This window comes from Solanum lycopersicum, chromosome 2, assembly GCF_036512215.1.
Source record: "Solanum lycopersicum chromosome 2, SLM_r2.1".
In the NCBI taxonomy this organism is placed as follows: Eukaryota; Viridiplantae; Streptophyta; class Magnoliopsida; order Solanales; family Solanaceae; genus Solanum; species Solanum lycopersicum.
Window position 1 is genome coordinate 68,422,952 of NC_090801.1, and position 22,101 is coordinate 68,445,052.

Sequence of the window (22,101 nt, forward strand, 5' to 3'; positions counted from 1 at the left end):
CTTTTTCGTTTTATACAATTCGGTTCAATTGTATATTCTCTGTCCAAGTCTCTTTTGTCTTTCTCTCTTTCTTATTTTATACAAATTTAAATAGTATATAATCATTCTATACACTTATGATTATACAATTCATTTTATATACTTTATTTTTATACAATTCTCCGCCCAAGTCTCTTTCTCTTTCTCGTTTTATATAATTCGTTTTAATTGTGTATATATATAACGAATTATATATTTATATGTTTGATATTGAATGCATTTATGCAAATATTGCTATAACATACAAATATAAATTTTACATTTGCTATATGTGAAAGTTGTCAATTAATTAGCTTAAACCTTAAGCGGACACACTTTCGGTTAAAAGCGAGCGTACAAATTATGCAACCGGCTCTGTTTATATATATACAGCCATTCCATTTCACTTGCCAGTTATTTACACGTCGGAGAAAAATAAATATTCCGGCGCTTCTTTGATGCAATGTGTTTTCTGTGTTTATGTTTCTTGATTACTTACAAATTTATGTGGTCTCTCCAATGAATTTGTTCTGACAACCCACTTTTCAATTGAAAAACAGGATAATGTTGGTTGTTTCTTTGTTCGTTTAGATTTAAACTAAAATATTATTTTTTAAGTATACGTCATTGGACCTTGACTGCTACTATTTAAACAGAGTTGTGTTAAACAATAAAAATTACGATTAACAGCGCTACTTTACTCTAATTAAATAGTACTTTACACTGTGGCAAATAAAAATGGCTAGATAATTTTACAATCTTGCAAGTATCTCGCATCAGATTATTCCTCTCTTCAACCCCTTTTCTGTAGATTAATTAATATCAAAGACTAAATTTCATCATCAAAGCTTTTCAGGATCTGATCTGAAAATTTTGATCCGTTCATTTTCATGATCTGGATCTGAGACCTCACTTCATCGTTGTGTTCTTAGTTGAAATTGGTCTAGGTTAGTTAAATTAGGGTGGATCAATGGAGTGGGCGACTCTACAGCATTTAGATCTCCGCCATGTTGGTCGGAGTTCGAAGTCGTTACAGCCTCACGCCGCCGCATTTCATCCCACTCAAGCGCTTCTCGCTGTTGCCGTGGGAAGCCAAATAATTGGTAAATCCTTCTCATTTTCAGCTTTGAATTTTAATATGCTTTATGTTCTGTTAATTAACTCTGTGATGATGCTGAGTATATTTTAAATGGGCAGAATTTGATGCATATACCGGAAGCAAGATTGCTTCCATAGACATTGGTTCCCCTGTTGTTCGAATGGCTTATAGTCCAACAAGTGGACATTGTGTAATTGCTATTCTTGAGGTTAGTTCATTTAATATCTTCAAATATTTCAATAGTTTTAGTTAAAACCTGCAAGTGATAACACTTGTTACATTCGAAACTAGTGGAGTTGCGATGAACTTAAGTGTGGTGGCATTGGCTCATGTACTAACTTTGAATCCCCAAAAATATTAACCGAACATTTTCATCTTTCCAAGATGGGAATAGTTTAATGGGTTTTCAGTTCTAACTTGTTGAGGAACCATGAGAAAATGCTTTAAATGGTGATACACTGGCAACCTTTTAGTGCTTAAGTTTTATCAGTAATTTGTTTGCCTAGGAAGGGTCATCATTAAATCCAACAACACAAAAGACTTCCATTTGCACTGAGCAATTGATTACCTTTAGTTTTCTTCGTTTGAGACGAGGGTTGGGTGCTGGCATATAGCATTCGAATGAAAATATCAGATATTATTCATTTAGCTCTTCTTTTCTTGAGCTTACAAAAAAAGCTCTTTTCTTTTTTTTGCATTGGCTCCGATAAGTTGTGAAAGTTTATTCTAAAGGATGTTTGTTATACATAGAAGGATATCTTATTGGCTACAGTTAAAATGGCAACTTGGAGAGGTGACAACTTTCAGACATCCCTGTTTTCCTTGCATCAACCAACCAACAGAAAACTGTATGTACTATAGATTCGTATGGCATAGTAAGAAACTACAAAAGACATGCTACTAGAAGAATCATAAGGAAAAAAATTTATTAGAGAAGGATAAGTGAACTGAGGCGTGATATAACAACTGTCTTCAAATATTTGCAATTTTAAACCAAAAAAAGAAAGAAGAAAAGACTGTCTTCACTCTTCAGCACATTGAATCTCTATGTTATTCAGTGTTTATCTCTATGTTTTTAAAGTATTTTGTGATAAGTTCCTTTTGTTATTTATTATATCCTGGAAGATCATGTCTTTGAATTTCAACTGTGTAATCTTCTGTTATTGTTCTTTAAAATCTTTTTTTGTTTCATTTAATCATATAATATAGTAACAACGGACCAACTTATTACCCTTTTGGCCATTGTCATAAGCAGACAGTGTTCTTCACATCGCTCATGATACTCTAGGTTCCTTCTCTCTTTGCAGTTAGATACCTTGAAATCAAGGATAAAGCTTCTCAGATTATTCGTAATAGACTTTTTTCCCCTTATAAAACAAACTTGCTAGAATTTTTTTCATAAGTACGATCATATGTAATTATTCTTTATTTTCTCTTCTTTTTGTTGTTTGTTTCTTTTGTATAAGACAACAAAGAAGGAAGCAAGGATGCATTTTTATTATCCTCTTTTCCCTTAGGAGTTCATATATTCCCATAAGATTTCTAAAACCCCTAGATAAAGCTAGTATGCATTTTTATTATCCTCTTTTGTCTGTGATATACATTTTTGCTAGTAAAGATTGATTGTTTCAGGGTGAATTTTAATTGTTTCTTACTGTAGAATTTAAAGCTCCAATGATGTCACTCGTTCTTCGTAGCTTAAGTGAGATATTTGAACTCGGATATTGATGTCATCAGTACTCGTTATGCTATTATCTTGCATTTAGGAAAATTGTACTCATTTTGCTTACTGCTTTTTGTAGGATTGTACAATGCGTTCGTGTGATTTTGATGCAGAGCAAACATGTGTTTTACATTCACCTGAGAAAAGGACCGAACGCATTTCTTCTGATACTGAAGTTCACCTTGCATTGACTCCTCTTCAACCTGTTGTATTTTTTGGTTTCCATCGTAGGATGAGTGTTACAGGTTGGAGCTCATGCCTGTACACACATCTATTTCATATTTAAGCAGTTTTTTTTTGTTGCATTGTTTGAGTTAAAAAGTAAATTCTAGCTGATGCTCCTAGTATATGTGTCCTTGGTTAGAAATTTACTCATTATATAAAAGCACCATTGCTATTAGTTTAATTATAGATATTTCACCATCTAAGTGATGGGTTATATGGACATGAGAGATGTAATCCAGCTATTGGGAGTTGCAAATGCAAACCAGAGTTGTGTGGTGTTGTTGTTTCTTGTATAATGTGGTTGTTGGATTGCAGTCTCGGCAATGTTAGTCCTGAGAGCTGCACTAGCTATCCTGTGCTTTTCTGCTTGTTGTTATGCTGATATGTATTTCAAAAGAGTCCTCTGTCATTCATCAATTATGGCCGAGTCTATACTTCTTTCTTGTCAATGCTACCACATTATCTTCATATTTCCTTAGGAGCGTTAATATTTTGTTTTATGTGGTTTAACCGAGTGCCTGCAACATTTACTACTTCTGCCTTCATGTCTCTCTGTTCTGGTTTTCTTGATGATGTATTTTGTCCTTCTGGATTTTGCTCTCATGCTTTGAAGCGTATTATCCCTGAAAGAGCAATACAACAGCCTCCTTTCCTTGCATATCATTCTTTTGTTGTATGCCCATAGCCCATTTAAGAAAAAAAGATCACTGGTAAACTTAGTCAGAACTTGGGAGTTTGTGAAGAGTCTTTTCGTTTGCAGAACTTTGGAGACTAGGGTTTAACCTCGGATTATTTCTTCCCATTTATCTATTGCTCGATGGAAAAAGTTACATGGTACTTGTGGTGGTGGAAGGTCAGGTAGCTGGTGGAATAGTCGAGGTGTGCTCAAGTTGGACAGGCAACACAATGTTAAAAAACAATGTTTTTGTCATTTGCTATGTTTCTACAGTCAAATGCTAGTTCCAGAGCAATTCTTTGTTCTTGAATAGCTATTTTATTGCAAGCGTTTCTGATCCATTTCTCTTCTTGTGAAGTTGTTGGAACTGTGGAAGGTGGGAAGGCGCCAACAAAAATAAAGACTGACCTGAAGAAACCTATCGTTAATCTTGCTTGCCATCCTCGACTACCAGTTCTGGTAACATGTTTAGTGCAATTAAAGCCTCCTATTTCATGATTGACCAACAAAGTTTGTGACTGCCAATTTGATCTGACCTTTTCGTACTCCCTTTTGATTTCAGTATGTAGCTTACGCGGAAGGGTTGATTCGAGCTTATAACATCCATACATATGCTGTACACTACACTTTACAATGTGAGATTTGAACAAGTCTCTTAAGATATTCTCTTTTTTGTTGGATAGTTTGAACTTAGTGGAACTTTCACGAAAGCCTGTTTATTTGCCATATATAGTGGATAATACTATCAAGCTGGTTGGTGCTGGTGCATTTGCATTTCATCCAACATTGGAATGGCTCTTTATTGGAGATAGACGTGGTACTCTTCTTGCATGGGATGTATCAACTGAAAGGCCTATGATGATTGGAATGTAAGTGATGTACAATTCAGCTATGGCTGACTTTACATTTCGTTCTTTTCAATTTCCGTGATCTTAATTTTTCTGAAGTTCTCTCATATCTAGCTCAATTTAGGGCCTTAGCAACCAATATACCAGTTCTTCCTCCCTGAATTTTCTGACTAATGTTGCGGTTCCTTCTCTGAAAGCTAACTGACAGCTCAGCTTATTCAATAGTTATATTGCTTTCAGTAAGATCTCATTTTCCTTTTGAAGTGTGTTTTCTTAAGAAGAAATATGTGCATGAAAAATAATTCGTGGATTCTGAATGGAAATGCTGAATAAAAATCATATCTGAATGGGTTCTGGAATCATGTATTTTGCTGATTAAATTTGGGAAAACCAACTCTGGAAATTATAATTCCAATTGTAGAAGTTCCAATTTCTGATATTAAATATGAAATTTTACATTTCTTTCTCATTGACGGATTATAATTTTTAATTTTTTGCTTGCAATAACAGTACCCAAGTAGGTTCTCAACCTATCACATCAGTTTCTTGGCTGCCAATGCTACGATTGCTGGTCACTTTGTCCAAGGATGGAAATATTCAGGTGTGGAAAACAAGGGTGGTACTGAATCCCAACAAGCCATCCATGCAAACAAACTTTTTCGAGCCTGCTGGTAACTCAATCCCCCCCCCCCCCCCCCCCCCAAATGTCTTGAGATCACTTTTGGGTGAAGTTGTTTGACATGAATTAGGAGCTTCCAATGTACGTCAATTGTTTTAAGAGTCTTGAGTAAAGATTTTTTTTAAAGGATTTCCTTCTGTAATAGGACAAAGAGCAAACTCATTTTGCTTGATAAAAAAACAAAAAGCTCATATTTAAGAGTTTAGGCTCTTTTTGGGTGAGGTTATAAGCAAAGCTATTCTAACAGTAAAGTTGTCTCAGTGTGAATTATATGTCACGAGTTTGAGCCTGGGAATCAACAATTGATGCTTGCATTATGTTGGATGCATCATGCATCAGGCTGCCCTTTACCATTTCTTCAGGGACATCCAATAAAATTGAAATGATAGAGAGACCCCTATGCAAGGATGACATGCACAAACCGTTGATCAAAATTTAGAACTAACACTGCGCATCATGGATCTTGTTCTCAAATAGTACTCTTTTTCTTTTTTTTTTGTTGCTATTTTTTCTATTTGAGAACATCCAGAAGAACAGAAAGTATTATCCACTTATAAATTGCAAATATTTTTTATACATAACTTCACATACTTTGAAGATACAAGATACATTTGTAAAGTCATATTCAGTACATTATGTTGTATTTTCTGGATCGAACCAACCAATAACTACTATTCCCTCTGGTTTATGTGACCCTATTGCCGTATTTGTTCATTCTAAAAAAGTATGATTCCATCTCAATTTTCCATTTTACCCCCTTATAGAAGTTTTTATAGCCACACAAATGTTATTGCATGTTTAGGGCCACAAGTTTTAAAAGCCTTATAACTAAAAAATGTCATGGTTAACCCATAAGTCTTAATTTTTTTTTCTTTCTTAAACTCTATGCCCAGTCAAATAATTTGTATAAATTGAAATGGAGTATATATCTTTTTTTTTCTACTGCTACCAACACCAACATACCCGGTTAAATTTCACAAGTGGAGTTTGGGTTCTACTGCTAGTCTGCTACTCCAACATATGTACTTGACGTTTGAACTTTGACAGAAGGAGTTTGTATTTACTTTTATACAAGTGTCTTTGTGATCCTTTCTGTTGATGCTATGTATTGATAAAATAACTGCTTCGTTGCAGCAATTGAATCCATTGACATCCCGAGAATTCTATCTCAGCAAGGAGGAGAAGCAGTTTATCCACTTCCTCGAATCAGGGCTTTAGAAGTTCACCCAAAATTAAATCTATCTGCATTGCTTTTTATGGTGAGCATTTCGATTTATGTCACATACCTGCGACTTGTGTTGACACTCAGGACATTTCTGTGTTTGTTTACAGAATTTGACTGGTGCTGACAATAGAAAAAATAGAGCTGCTTTTACTAGGGATGGAAGGAAACAATTATTTGCAGTTTTGCAAGGTGCAAGGGGATCTTCAGGTATTTCTAAACTAAGAATTTTGCTGTGTGCTTCTTCAATATCATATCTTCTTGTTTTTATCAGGTTAAATGTATTTCATTTATTAACATGGCCACAATATTGGCTGTATACAATGGGTATTACCTAAAAGAAAAGAATTATAAAAAAGACGTGATTCTCTACAAAGTCCACCTGTTATTCTATAGAACTAGGAACTTTATGGGTGTACCAAAAGAAAATAAGAGACTGAGGGATACTACTGTACAGAGTAAAACTCAACTCTACCCCCTCAAAGCTCTTCTATTTCTCTATCTCCAAACTACCCACTCAACGTTAGAGGAATCACATTACATGCCCTACTTCTCGTCCTCCAACAAAACATCAAGTCTTCCACAATATTTGGCATTGCCCAAAAGTTCCAAACCACTAAAGCATGTCCACCATAACCTCATGGTAAAAACACAATGTAGGAGACAATGATCCACGTATATGTAACACCAACTGACATTGACAATCTTTTGCTTTCTAAGATTTTGTGCCGTCAAGATCACCCCTCTAGCAGCCAGATGAGAGAAAAAGCACACCTTCCTCGGCACATGTGGTGTCCATATTGCATCATACAAACCCTAACCAAAAGCTTCTCATAGAGAAAACTCCATTATTCCCCAAACCCCACCGCAAAGCATCAGAGTTATCAAATGAAATGACTTGCCTGTGTAAAATGGCCGACAACCTGTGAAGCTCAGTCACCTCCAAATCGTGGAAATCCCTTCTAAAGTTCAAAAAGTCGCTAGTGTTCTAATTTGTTGGATCGTCAAGTCTTCTTGTCATGATATTCGGAACAAACTCCGAAATTCAATTTTCAGTAAGTTATCCCCACACAACGTATGTTCCCACAAATTGATTCTCTTTCCATTTCCTACCTTGAATGAGATATTTTCATTAAAATCTTCCCATCCCTTCAGTATGTTTCTTCACAGTCTGCATCCAAAAGGCATAGTGACATCTCTAGTTCTCGATCCCTCTGTTATTTCCCTATATTTATCAGCTATTTCACCTCTCCAAAGATTTCAATACCATATCTTATGTTGGAGCTATCATAGATTTCATTTTATCATGCAAGTCTCAAGTTCTATTAGTCCTTCCTTTTAAACTGAGAGCATTTATATAATCAATGAAGGTTTATTCAGATTTGCTTATGAAGTCAGGTCTTATATTCTTCAAGTATTGATTGTCTCTTCATTTGATCTCTCTGGGACCTGGGCTTCATTTTTTATATGATTTAACAGAGTTTCCTAATCATGAAAAATACAGTGTCTGAAATGCTGTTTATGTGCCTGTGCTGTTATCGCTGCTATGTGCTTGATTTTGCAAAGAAAATTATTTTTGGAATTGGCTACAATCTCTTGATTCGATTAGTTACTCTAGTTTTCATCCCATCAGCTTATCTAACTTCTTTTATGCGGTTGTACTGTTGTTATTGCTATGTGTGCATTATATTGGAAAATAATAGAATTTGTAACGATTTCTCAGTGCATGTAATTGATTCTGTTTTAAGTGCTCAACAAATCTTGGGTTGTTGATGGGGGAAGGAGTGTGCTGAGGCTTACATGCACCTGTTTTTCCTTATTGTTTTTACTTTTATCCTCTCTCTAGTCTTCAATTGGATACTGCAGAGGCATTGCTAATTGCTGTTATTTTGTTTTCCTTTAGAATATGCAATCAGTATGTTCCTTTCTGAGTTTGGTGAACTTCTAGTGCAATCATACAAGGTTCTTATTAGTGTAGATGATGGTGTTTTTTTTAGAGGACTATACTTTGTGTAATCTCTCTACTTTTGTATAGCATGTGTCCAAGGGGGAGCCCGAGAGTATCAATACTTCATCAAAAATAAAATAAAGTAATATGTAATCCGAATATGGTGTTTTGAAATAAATGTACTTTGAAAGTGGTTTTAGGTGATATTGTGATCACATTGATATAACTGCCGTATTAAGTGATCTGTATCTTCACCTTGTTGTTCTAACTTCATGATCCTGAACAGCCTCTGTCTTGAAGGAAAAGCTCTCAGCCCTTGGTTCATCCGGAATATTAGCTGATCATCAACTTAAAGCGCAGCTGCAAGAGCATTATTTGAAAGGGTGAGTTAATTTAGCCTTAGGCCCTTAGCATTATTCACTTTCTATCAGAACTAGTAACATTCAGGATACCCTGGTTGTGACCTGTAAGTATATCAAAAAATGTTGGTACTATCTAACTGTTCTTATGGACATTCATATTTACACAGTTTTTCAGCTAAGGAGGATGGGTTGGTAATTTTTTGTTCAAAAGCGACAAGGGATGACGTAACTATTTTTTCCCTTGAGAATGATAACTTGAGTATTAAAGAAAAAGGCACTAGGATAGTGCTAAAACTATAAATACAGAGAGAAAGGGCAGCTGATCCAACTATGAAACCCTAACAGTTACAGAGCAGCTATCAAACCTACTAAGGATACTGCTTCCACTACAAAAATGAAATCCTAACAGTTACAGGCACTAGGAGATTGCTTTCTTCTTTATGCCAAAAATGAAGTGCTTTCTCATCACTAGGTAATGCTGAAAGGGTTAAATTGCATTCCTCATCACTAAACTAAGCTTAAGTGACCGTTAGATAAATACAATTGGAGATACACATGAGTCAATAGAAAGTAGAAAATATATCTTGACTTCCAAAAAGATAACCACACCACAGAAGTGGTGATAAGAGTGGTTTTGTTGTCTTCTTGGTGGTGTAAGGCTATAGACATCTTTCATCGTATTGCTTGACTGATCTTTGGCGAGGTTGAAGAACTTGGTATTCTTAATTTATCTCTTGTAGCCTGAGGACACCCGATCCTCACCTCTGTAGTCTGAGTGCATATTATACATTTAACATATGTCCATTTATTAATTATATATATTGCAAATCAGTTTATCAGCCATCTACTAGAAACCTAGTTATTAATCATTATTTGTAGGGTGTAGCCTATCTTTTTGTCATATTAACCATTTTGGAAACTCTATTACATTACGTGGAATACTTGACCTTTATTAGTAAATAGCAATTGTACTAACTTCTCTTTGAAAACTTTTGTTGGTTCGCTAATTTTTCTCGTTGTCTACTTGTTTAATTCTCCGATTTTACTACTTATCTATTGAGTTGCCAGAAGGTTTTTACAACTAATGTTTGGTTAATTTTCTTGTGTCAGACAAAGTCAGCTCACAATTTCGGATATAGCGAGAAAGGCTTTTCTTTATAGCGTAAGCCATTTCTCTTTGTTTCACAATTTTTTCTTTGGAAAGTATGGCCTATCTTATATGGATCTTTCCTAAAATTTGAGGGGGCTACAAAAATCCTAGTTGATTTCTTTCCATCCTCCTAAACTTCAGTTGACAAAGTTACCCTATGTATTGGTGGGACGTAGCATGTACCTTGTGGAATAACAAAGGTGCATTCAAGCTGACACACACACCATAATCATCAAAGAAAAGATTGAGGAGATTAGTAGATTGTTTGAAAAATAATACTTGCCTTTTCTATGATAGTAAATAATGGAATCATTTTCAGTTAAACCAAACTTTCTTCATAATTTGTGAGGAGTTGCATTGCTAGCTAATAGTGGGTTGGAGATATGCAGGACAGCGGTGGCAAGTAATTAGAAGGGCATTATTGATGTGCATTTGGGGATGGTAAACTATTATAACAGGAAGTATTTGTAATGACATATTAAAGTAAAAGGGAGTTCCTTCATATTTATCCATTGGAGTTGCTAAGAAAATGATTGTTAGATGTAACTCTACTCCAAAAGTTTAGCTCATCTTATTATTGGCATCTGGAGTGTTGGACTGTAGAATTTGGGAGTTCAACATTGGGTAAATCAAGGAAAAGATGAGTTTGACTATGATGCCATGTTAAGAAAATGGAAATGGACCTTGAGTATAATTCAACACAAAAAATTAGCTCATTAGGTGATATGATTGTTCAACATCGTGTAGAGAGTCGATGTGGAAATTCTAATAGGAGGGAAGGTACACTTAATTTTGTTAAGATTGAAGTATTGCAAATTTCACCATATCTTTTAGTTTTTTTATTTATTGAATCTTAGTGAAAAGTAGAAAGTTATAAGAATGACCTCTGAGCCTTTCAACACTTCTTCATGAGGTTTCTAAGAAACAAATGGAGTTTTATTGAATCGTGTATACTATATACCTTCTCATTTAAAAGTTTTTAAAACGAGACATTACTTTATGTAATTATGTCTTTAAAATAACTCTTCTGATACTGTTTATCTTTTTTCTTGAGCCAATCATGTGAGAATTTTATGACGTGTGATAGTGATACTTACAAGATGTGCCAGCTCTAGTACCATATTGAATCTGTCTCCTGATTTAAAAGTTTAAGCATGAGAGATGTTACACGTTTACATTTTAATTATGTTTTTAACCAACTATCAACCAGGGAAATAAATTGTCCTTTTTTATAAATAATAAGTGAATGAAGTGTTAGTAGAAATTTGTATACCATGTAAATTATGATAATTTTTTGCATCTTGTTAGCTCCCTGATCCTAGAGTAGACTGTTTATACTATGGAGCTAACTCAGTTTTAATGTAACATCATTTGTAATTTTGCATCTACTTAATGCCATCAATTATACCATTTATTTCACTCACATGAAAAAACTTTAGAACTAGATTTGACTGGTCGTTCATGCAAGCTATATTATTTATACGTAGAGTGTATAGGTCAGTCTTATCATATCATCAACTCAATAATTGACCTTCATCGTGTTGCTGAATCTAATTGTTGCATTACAGATGAAATGATTGTGCGCTGTTTAGGACATTATTTTTAGATGTGAAAGCACAAAAAATCTACCAAAAAAGCTAAAAGGTCTATGGGGCTTGAAGCAAAAAAGTAGAAATGAAGTGCATAGTTTACAAAATTGAAAAAAAATCCAAATATTCAATCAGTTCTATCATAGACGAATTGCAATAAAATAACTAATTTTAGCATGCAATATGCAAATAATTCCGACATTACTTGAAAGCCTCAAAGTTGAATTTGAAGAACCAGTTACGTTTCACTGGGGTCACTTTGGTTTTCATTGTTCAAAGCGTACATTCCTCTGAAGAACATCCTCTAAAGTCAAATTAACACTAACTTGCCTTTTGAGGCAAGAAGTCAATATTTATAAGAAAAAGTCACCTTGTGAACTTCTTTTGGCAGCATTTTATGGAAGGTCATGCAAAAACTGTTCCAATTTCCCGGTTACCTCTCATCACAATTCTGGATACCAAACATTATTTGAGAGATGTCCCAGTTTGTCAGGTAATTATTATCAACTGTTTAAGTTTCTGCCCTCTTCACATTGTTTTGCTTGACATATCTCTAATTAGCTATCTTGTGCAGCCATTTCATCTGGATCTAAATTTTTTCAATAAAGAGAACAGAGTTCTTCACTATCCTGTCAGGACTTTCTATGTAGAAGGCTCAAACCTTATGGCATACAATCTGTCTTCTGGAGTAGAAAATGTTTACAAGAAGCTTTACCCATCGGTATTACCTAATTATTGTTTTCAGTTAGTATGTTGAAGCAGTATATTTCAACAGTACTATTACACTTTTGAAACTGACAAATTAGTTGTTCTTACAGATTCCTGGAAATGTAGAATTTCATCCAAAGTACATCATTTATGGTAAAAAGCAGCACCTATTCCTCATCGTTTATGAGTTTAGTGGCGCTACAAATGAAGTGGTTCTTTATTGGGAAAATACAGATACCCAACTTGCTAATAGTAAAGGAACTACGATTAAAGGTTTTCACCGTCTATCAGAGCTTTTAGTTTTGGCTTCTTAATATGTAAACAGGTTCCGCCATAGCTCATTATTCTGATACTTGATGAGTTTATCTCCTTTGCCATGTTCCAGGTCTAGATGCTGCCTTTATTGGGCCTAATGAGAATCATTATGCAATTCTTGATGAGGATAAGACTGGGCTGTCCTTGTATATTTTGCCTGGAACTGCTCTGCAAGTGTTAGATGAAAAGAATGGAGCAATTGATCAAAACCAGTCTACTGACACTGATGGTACCAGTAAGGGTCCAATGCAGTTTATGTTCGAAACTGAAGTTCATCGCATCTTCTCAACTCCAATAGGTATGTGAGGAAGGGGTTTCATGAAATGTATTATGTAATCTGCTGTGGCAATCCTGATCCGAATATTTTGATTATGTAGAATCAACTTTGGTATTTGCTTCCCATGGTGATCAGATTGGCTTAGTAAAACTGGTTCAAAATTACCGCCTTTCAAATGCTGATGGTCATTACATATCAACTAAAGCAGAAGGAAGAAAATTTATCAAATTGAAAGTAAATGAGATTGTCCTCCAGGTAAATGGTTCAGGTTATGTTTCTCTCTATTGAGTCTTATTTAACGAAATTCCAATACAAGAATTAGCAACTGCACTTATTGAGTCCCGTTCCTGTTTATTATGGCTTCTCTCCCAAGAACTACTTCATTCTCAAGTATGTACTTTTCCAGGTGCAATGGCAAGAAACTCTCAGGGGCTACGTTGCTGGTGTATTGACCACACATAGGGTGCTTATTGTTTCAGCAGATCTAGATATACTGGCATGCAGTTCTACTAAGTTTGACAAAGGACTTCCTTCAATATCCTTGGATGCATTCCTTTTATTGTTCCAGTTATTTTATTGCCTCTTTACTATCTTTCTTGTAGGCTATTCTATATTTGCTTGGATACTTAACTTTTTGGATACTATAGATCTATTCTATGGCTTGGGCCTGCACTTCTTTTTTCAACTGCCACTGCTGTTAGTGTGCTTGGATGGGATGGCAAAGTGAGGACTATACTTTCAATTAGCATGCCTAATGCAGGTGGATACTTAATTCTTGCTCCAAACTGCATGTACATGTTTCCATTTTTGGAGCTATCCTGGTGTATTTGTTTTTCTGTTGGCTACATCTTTTTTCGTGCAACCTTGGGTGCTTAACTACTTACCCTGCCTGGCTTCCTTGTGCAGTACTGCTTGGAGCTTTGAATGATCGGCTGCTGCTTGCTAACCCTACAGATATAAATCCTAGGCAAAAGAAAGGGGTTGAAATCAAAAACTGCCTTGTTGGACTTCTTGAACCTCTCCTTGTTGGGTTTTCAACAATGCAACAACATTTTGAACAGAAGCTTGACCTCTCAGAGATCCTATATCAGATAACCTCAAGGTTTTCCTTCTACAATTTTTTTCCCTTTAAGTTACCAGTTTCAAAAAAGAAAAAAACTGTTTAACGGTTTTAGTGTGGCATCTTTAGTTTCTTTCTTATTGCTTAAATGTTTGTTCTGATTGTACTATTTAGTTCTTTCTTGGTGTTAACATTTATAATATATCGCTAACCAGGAAATGTAGGTATTGACTCAAGTAGTTTTAATTTTTGTTTTTTGAATTCTTTGTCAAATGAATCACCTTTGCTTAAATACTTCGTTAGTTACATAGCTAATCATAGCGACATGCTTTTTTTTAATCATTAATGTTGTCCTTTGGTGGAGGTTATGAGGTCTAAATTTTATGGTGTATCTGGTCAACTGCCAAAAGAGGCAAGAATTGAATAGCAGGCTGAGAACTGTATTTAGTAAATTTCAGTGGATTGTGAATGTGAAAGATCTGAAAATAGGAGAAGGGATAATCTGTTGTATGCGACAATTCTGAAGAACTCAATTTTTACTAGATTCCACATGTTTTGCTAAAAAAAATGGTCATAGGTCTTCTTGGAACTTGGGATCCTTCAGAAATCAATCAATATTCTCAAACCCAAACTAGTCAGTCTCCAACTGGGCCCATTTCATTCCATTCTTGGAATTTGGATATTGTATAATCTATCAAAAGATTTTAAAGATGTATATATTTCAGATATCTTAGTGTGTATATTCAGATTTCTTTAGTAGTTAAATTAAAATGGGAGAGGAAGGTACTTGTTCGACATGATGGCAGTTTTCTTGTAGATTTTAGGTTGTAATTTTACTACGAGTGCTTGCACAAAAGCCTGTTGGTACAAGAATATTTGACAGTTTTTGTTTTTTTCTATATGAAGGTTTGACAGTCTACGAATAACTCCTAGATCTCTTGACATACTTGCTAGAGGTCCACCAGTTTGTGGTGATCTTGCTGTTTCATTATCCCAGTCAGGCCCACAATTCACTCAGGTAAAAATTATTTACCAACTTCCTTTGTTTTTCATCTTTTGCTTGTTTGAGGTGAGGAGGAGAGACTGGAGGGAAGTGAAAGTGGATAAAAGTTATTTATGAATAAGAAAAAAATTGTTATGGATAAGAGTTACTTCTCTTGTTTGGTTATGAAGTGGAGTTGAAGTTAATGTGGAGTGTTAGATACCCCCACCATGTTAGCTAGCATTTGAAGCCCTCCAGAAGTGGATGGGAAGGTTGCAGTACATCATCACTTTTGCTTTCTCCAGATGTACTTCAAAATTTTGAAATAACTCATTAGTACTTTACCTTCCCTCAACACACAACTGTATGCAGAACAATATGTAGTGTTAAGTATGCATTGTCTTTGTGTTAATATTTGCTAACCTGAGTAGGTATTGAGAGGTACATATGCAATCAAGGCCCTCCGATTTTCTACTGCACTGTCTGTCTTAAAGGACGAATTTTTGCGTTCAAGAGATTATCCAAGATGCCCCCCAACTTCACATTTGTTCCAGCGCTTCCGCCAGTTGGGATATGCTTGTATAAAGTATGTAATCATGTCAATATTTCGGCTTTGGTGTTTGACCTGTTTGGATTTTTCCTACAATTTTCAGCTTTACATTCTCTTTATTTTGCATGTAGTAACTATTTTCTAAACTATATAACCGTTTTGCACGTGGAGTAGATTTTTTCCCATCACTTCTATTAAATAGTGACATCTGCTTCTTTTTTTGTTGTGAAATTAAAATCTATTAATGTGGTGGCAAGAAACCGTGCATATAAGTTCTATATAAATTGTAGAGAATCGTGTCTGGATCTTTAAAGTTTCATTACTAGCATTTTCTCTTTCTTTTTTTTATATATTTTGGACCAGATCTATTTGGTTTTGTTCTTTTGACGTGCTCTATATACATGCTTACGCCATGCAAATTGATATCTTATTCTTTCGTGTCTTTTTTGTGTTTGTCGGTCAACAATTCCTCCGGTTTAATTTATGCACTTAACTGATCAGAATATAAAAAGTCTTTGTCAGAGCACGTTCCATTACTTTTTGATGCCAGCCCTCTTTGCCTATGTCTTAAACTACATGGATAGCTTGTTCAAATATTTGAGACGGATAGTGTGACATTTTTTTGATTCAGTAGGATAGGTAATATGACAGAAATGTGAGACTAGGTTCAGGGTAAAACTAATATGCCAATATGACAACAGTAGCAGCTACTTTTTGGTTTTTAAAATGCTGCTACTTTTGAGTGTTCCTCAATTAGAACTGTTCTATCATTGACCATGGTGGAGATTGTGCTGCTTTAAAATGTGTTTGGAAAAGTGGTCTGCTGTGAATTAATAAGATACAATTTCTATTTTGGTGATGTTTGCAGTTTCTTTCCATCCATGTCGTCCATTAAGTTTATATTTGCCATACTTTTACATGTCCAACTTTTAGATAACTTTCCAGGAGACTCATGCAAAATTTGATATGCACATTCTTGTTTCAGGCTTTCAGCATCTTTTAGTATTCATTCTTATGTTTATAATATGTTTGCAGATATGCTCAGTTTGACAATGCTAAAGAAACTTTTGAAGTCATATCAGACTATGAAAGCTTGCTTGACCTATTTATATGCCACCTTAACCCAAGTGCTATGCGGCGACTAGCACAGAAACTAGAAGATGAAAGTGCTGACTCAGAATTACGACGGTATTGTGAAAGGATCCTTCGGGTGCGTTCAACTGGGTGGACACAAGGTATCTTTGCAAATTTTGCAGCTGAAAGTATGGTACCTAAAGGATCAGAATGGGGTGGTGGTAATTGGGAAATCAAGACACCAACCAATCTGAAGAGCATTCCTCAGTGGGAGCTTGCTGCTGAGGTGATGCCGTACATGAGAACCGATGATGGCACAATTCCATCAATTGTCACGGATCACATAGGTGTTTACCTAGGTTTGATAAAAGGAAGAGGTAACATCGTGGAAGTGAGAGAAGATAGTTTGGTGAAGGCATTCAAAGCTGAAAATGCTAAAGACAAGGCAAATGAGCCTCAAAAATCTTTAGCTGCATCGGCAGCTAACCAGGTTAAAGGGTTGCCTGAGGGTGAAATGTTAATGGGACTAGAAAGCCTTGGCAAGATAGTTGCCAGTTCTGGTGTGGTAGATGAGCAAACAAAAGCAGAAGAAGAATTCAAGAAATCACTGTATGGGTCTGCTGCTGACGGTACCAGCAGTGATGAAGAAGAAACATCAAAAACAAAAAAATTACACATAAGAATTCGAGACAAACCTGTGACATCTGCTACAGTGGATGTGAACAAGATAAAAGAAGCCACAAAACAGCTGGGCCTGCCGATTAGTAGAACAAAATCATTAACTAGTTCATCCCCAGAACTTAGCCTACTTGTACCTCCACCTTCTTCTGCAACCAATGGGTCAGTCACAGCTCCAGTGGTTTCAACATCTGCTGATCCTTTTGGAACAAATTCATTGACACAATCTGCATCTATGCCGAATCTTGCTCCTAAGGCAGTGGGTGCTGGAGTTGCTGCAGGGCCCATTCCGGAGGACTTCTTCCAGAATACTATATCATCCGTCCATGTTGCGGCATCATTACCTCCTCCTGGGACTTACCTTTCTAAGCTGGATCAAAATTCTCAAGGTGCTGAAGCCACTAAAATGCAACCTAGCCAGGGTGGTGCATCTGCAGTTGATGTTGGTCTACCTGATGGTGGTGTCCCCCCTCAAGCTACTCAACGACCTGTTTCACTTGATGTGGTAGGTCTTCCTGATGGTGGTGTTCCTCCGCAGCAGTTCGCTCAACCTTCTGGTCTGCAACCTCATGTTCAGATGTCAAACCCTCCCGTGTCCAATCAACCTCTTGATCTCAGTTCTCTTGAAGCTCCAGGTTCAGGACAACCTTCTGCACGCTCATCTTCTCCTCCAAAAGCTGTGCGTCCTGGACAAGTAAGTTTTCTTTTCCACTCTTGTAAATAATTAGGAAATTGATGGTACCAAACTATGACCAATTCCTGCCTTCATATTGAACTTGTCTAATCATTAGTAATAATGGGAAGATTGATGGTAATCATTAACATTTTTGTTTTTTCTATGTGCAAATGCTGGCACATAAGAACGAAAATTGGCCTTTTGAATGCCATATACGTTATAATAGCGCATGAAGAATTTTGTAGGGCTGCTTTGGGTTTGTGGTAACTGTAAAATTAAAGCACAGATAGCTTGGCTTATTTATATATCTAAGAGTGTTGGGTTTTGTCATCAGATTCTTCACCAAGTTGGTGAGGCCGTTATGTAATTATTAGTTGATATTTCTGATTCACTGGAGTATAGGAGGTACAGTGAGGCGTCAGGACCCTTCCTCAATTGCTGATGTTCAGTGATCTGTTGTCACAGTTCATGGTTGAATATTGAGCGTTCTAGTAAGGGAAAAGATAATGCTTCCTCGGATATGGATTTGTGTGCTTTCGAAAAATCAATTACCTTACCTAAGTCTAATTTGACCAATCTTCATGTGACTGATTTGGCCTAGTAAAGGGAAATCCCTTGTATTATAAGATGCAAGGATGCTGAGAAAATTGAGTGCTACAAGAAATCCTTCGTTTTTGGATTGTATCATTGCAAGTCAGGATTAGACAAGTGATGGATTAGGGAAAAGAAATTTGAAGTCAAAGGTTAAGAAGATAGATAATTAAGCTTAACTGCAACGAGCATACTGATTCTGTTAAGGTGTATATATTTAGGGTTTCAACCTTCTTAATGGGTGGATTCTACTTCACTGTCTGACAAAAAACAAAAGACAGATAGGCCAAACTGCTGCTGGTGATATGCTCATTTGTGCTTCACTTCAGAAGAAATAAGAGGAAAATCACTTTGCCAAGAGGGACAAGGAGCAATGTTGCTCCAAAGTGAGGAATTGTGGATAAGTCCGCGGAAGAAACTGATGAAGCTAGGGAGACCTATGAACTATTGCTATATGATTACATACAACAGAATTTTTTTGAGCTTTTGAATACTCCCTCCATTTAAAAAAGAATGACCTAGTTTGACTTGAAACGGAGTTTAAGAAAAGAAAGAAGACTTTTAATCTTGTGGTTCTAAATTAAAGTTATGTCAAATGTACCAAAATGCCCTTTAATCTTGTGGTTTTAAACATGCCACGTGGAAAGTTAAAGTTAAAGTGTTGCCAACCTTTTTAACAAACTAAAAAGAAAATAGGACATTCTTTTTGAAACGGGGGGGGGGGGGGGGTAACAATTTTCTCTAAAATCTTCTCCTTGCATGGAGGTTCAAGGAACTAAATACGACAAAGATTTACTGACAACCATTGAGGAGGTCCTTGAGCACTAGTATCAGTTGAAACTTAAAAGTCTTGTGGTAAAATATGTCCAAGTCAGAATCCTCATCATTTTCTTACAATTTGCATTTTTCTTTGTCATAGGTTCCTCGTGGGGCTGTTGCTCCACTTTGCTTCAAGACTGGTCTTGCCCATCTTGAGCAAAATCAGCTGCCAGATGCATTATCCTGTTTTGATGAAGCTTTCTTGGCATTGGCTAAGGATCAATCTCGTGGAGCTGACATAAAAGCTCAAGCTACAATATGTGCACAATACAAAATTGCAGTCACTCTGCTTCAGGTACCTTAATCCTTTACCAAATAGCTACAGTCTCTACTTTTTTGGTTTGCCTCATCATGTTTCTGTCTTTTCTTTGTAGACTACTGCATTAGAAGTTACCAAGTGAATCTAATCTGTTCCTAATACAAGTTGCTAGCTTCATTTCTTTTAACATTAAGGACTGATATTGACATCTTTTTATATTTCAAGATAACCGTTTTGTTATCACCACTATAGACTACTTCACCATGTGGGTTGAATTAATACCACTAGTCTTGAGATTAAAATTGAATATTTACAGAGATCTGTTAGCGGAAATACCAAAAGTGCTCAACTGTACTCTTAGAGTCCGTTTGGTTGAACTTAAAAAAAAGGTAACGTTTTAAAAGTCAACTTTAGTAACTTTTAAGTTAAAAAATGATATGTAGAGGAGTACCTACTTTTATCTTTAAAACTTTTTTTAAAGTCATTTATAACTTTGCCAAACATTTCCAAAAGCTAAAAATGACGTAAAAGTAGGTTTGGCCACTTTTAAGCCAATCCAAACAGGTTCTTAGTTTTAGAAGGTTAAATATGGATTAAAATTTAGAATTTGCAAGGAACAAAGCGCAATTAGCTCTATAAGAAAAGTAGGAGTCTAGCTAACCCTTCTTTTCTGTTCTTTATGTTTCATCCCAAAATGCAGCTGTTTTCAATAGAATTTTCTGCATTAGAATTTAATGTAGCAAACCCACTAGCTAGTTATGTTTTGTCCCTACATCATATGCAGGACGTAGTTTGAGATAGCCTTTGTAAACAGGTAAGATGATTAAAGAGAGAGGAGCGGGAAGGGGAGATGTATTTATCGGTGTATGGGTGACTTAGGTTGAAATCTAAGCTTCATTGCTGAAGAGAACCTTTTATTTACTAGCCAACAGCAATATTGAACAAATATTACTTGGTTTCCATTTCAAGGTTTTGTTTGTTTGAATGGGTGGCTTCAGCCTGTTTGGCCATGAAAATTGTGAAATTTGAAAAAAAAAAAAAAGGTTTTTGTTTTCAAAGTGAAAAATGATATTTGGAAATTAGAGTTATTTTTTTTATAGTGATTTGCAGTACAAAAAAGGTCAGTTTTTCGGTGTTTTTCAAATTCTGGTAATTTTCCTAATTTTTCCGAAATTTTATGGCCAAACATTATTTCCAAAATTCAACTCTAGAAAGAAGTAAAAAATATTCAATGGCCAAATGGCATCTAAGAGTCCTTTGTCACTTCATTGCAGGAAATCAGCCGACTGCAAAGAGTTCAGGGGCCAAGTGCAATCAGTGCAAAGGATGAAATGGCACGATTGTCTCGACACTTGGGTTCACTGCCTCTTCTCGCTAAGCACAGGATAAATTGTATTCGAACTGCTATCAAGAGGAACATGGACGTACAAAATTATGGCTATTCCAAGCAGATGCTTGAACTTCTATTATCTAAGGCGCCTCCAGGCAAGCAAGACGAATTGAGGAGCTTAGTTGACATATGTGTTCAAAGGGGATTGTCCAACAAGTCAATTGATCCACAAGAAGATCCATCCCAGTTCTGTGCTGCTACGCTTAGCCGTCTATCAACCATTGGTTATGATGTGTGCGATCTATGTGGAGCCAAGTTCTCTGCTCTGTCATCACCTGGCTGTATTATTTGTGGTATGGGTAGCATTAAAAGATCGGATGCACTTGTGGTTCCTGTTCCCTCTCCATTTGGCTGAAATTACCGGTTGAAACAAAATTTCCTCAGAAATTCTGGTCTTGGTGGTTGTGGTGTTGGCATTAGCATAGTTCAATTGTTTGTACATAGTGTAATCATCCATTTTGTATTTGGTGTTCTTTTGTTCCCTCCACATCATATTTTCCTATCCTCCGTTTCCCATGTCTAGTTTGGCCGTGTGCAACTAATTCCAGCAATCAGTTCCTGTAGAAAATTTTGCTATTAGCGGCGGGTGTTCTTTTGTGTGGTTTTTTCTCTTTAAATACATGTTATTTTTTGAACATATCATGATGTTTATTTTTCCCACAGATGTTAGTCCTTGTAAACACTGATTTCTTTGGATCTTGTTATTTAGGTCTACAATGACTATATTCCCATGTGCCACTTGAGCTTACACGGAATATACTTGTTGTTGTTACAACCATTGTATAGATGTTACTATGGTGCCTTGTCTTGCTATAACTGCACAAGATGATCTCCATAATTTGTTCCTTTTAACACAATCTGAAGCTAAAATACCCCTGAACATACATCATGACGAAAAATAGATCGCTGCATTTATAGTAACAGCATTGATGCATCTAAATAAAATTACATTTTCCAAGACTCTAAAAAAGTACTACAGAATAGGTATAACAAATTTTCTTGTAAAATATCTGAAAAATTATAGAATACAAATAAAAAGTAAGAGCCTGTTTAGATTGACTTATTTAAATTAAAAATAAAAAGTCAAACTGAAATAACTTTTAAGTCAAAAAAATATAACATAGGTGGGAAGACTCAGTTTTTGGACTTATTTTCAGTTATTTTTTTCCATGTCAAACACTTC

The 22,101-nt window shown here is 35.8% G+C and overlaps 1 protein-coding gene across 1 annotated transcript; it reads left to right on the forward strand.

Moving 5' to 3' along the window:
- Positions 1-438: 438 nt before the first annotated feature.
- On the forward strand, positions 439-21,555 carry LOC101247774 (uncharacterized). The gene is made up of 24 exons (XM_010317848.4): positions 439-1,121; positions 1,216-1,325; positions 2,920-3,085; positions 4,100-4,200; positions 4,304-4,376; positions 4,475-4,610; positions 5,100-5,260; positions 6,403-6,527; positions 6,601-6,700; positions 8,725-8,821; positions 9,911-9,962; positions 11,931-12,032; positions 12,114-12,260; positions 12,358-12,520; positions 12,633-12,860; positions 12,940-13,094; positions 13,246-13,374; positions 13,482-13,599; positions 13,746-13,941; positions 14,806-14,917; positions 15,313-15,467; positions 16,467-17,877; positions 19,370-19,564; positions 20,803-21,555. The coding sequence occupies exons 1-24, from the start codon at positions 989-991 to the stop codon at positions 21,271-21,273; spliced, it is 4,836 nt and encodes a 1,611-aa protein (XP_010316150.1). The 5' UTR covers positions 439-988; the 3' UTR covers positions 21,274-21,555.
- The last annotated feature ends 546 nt before the right edge of the window (positions 21,556-22,101 follow it).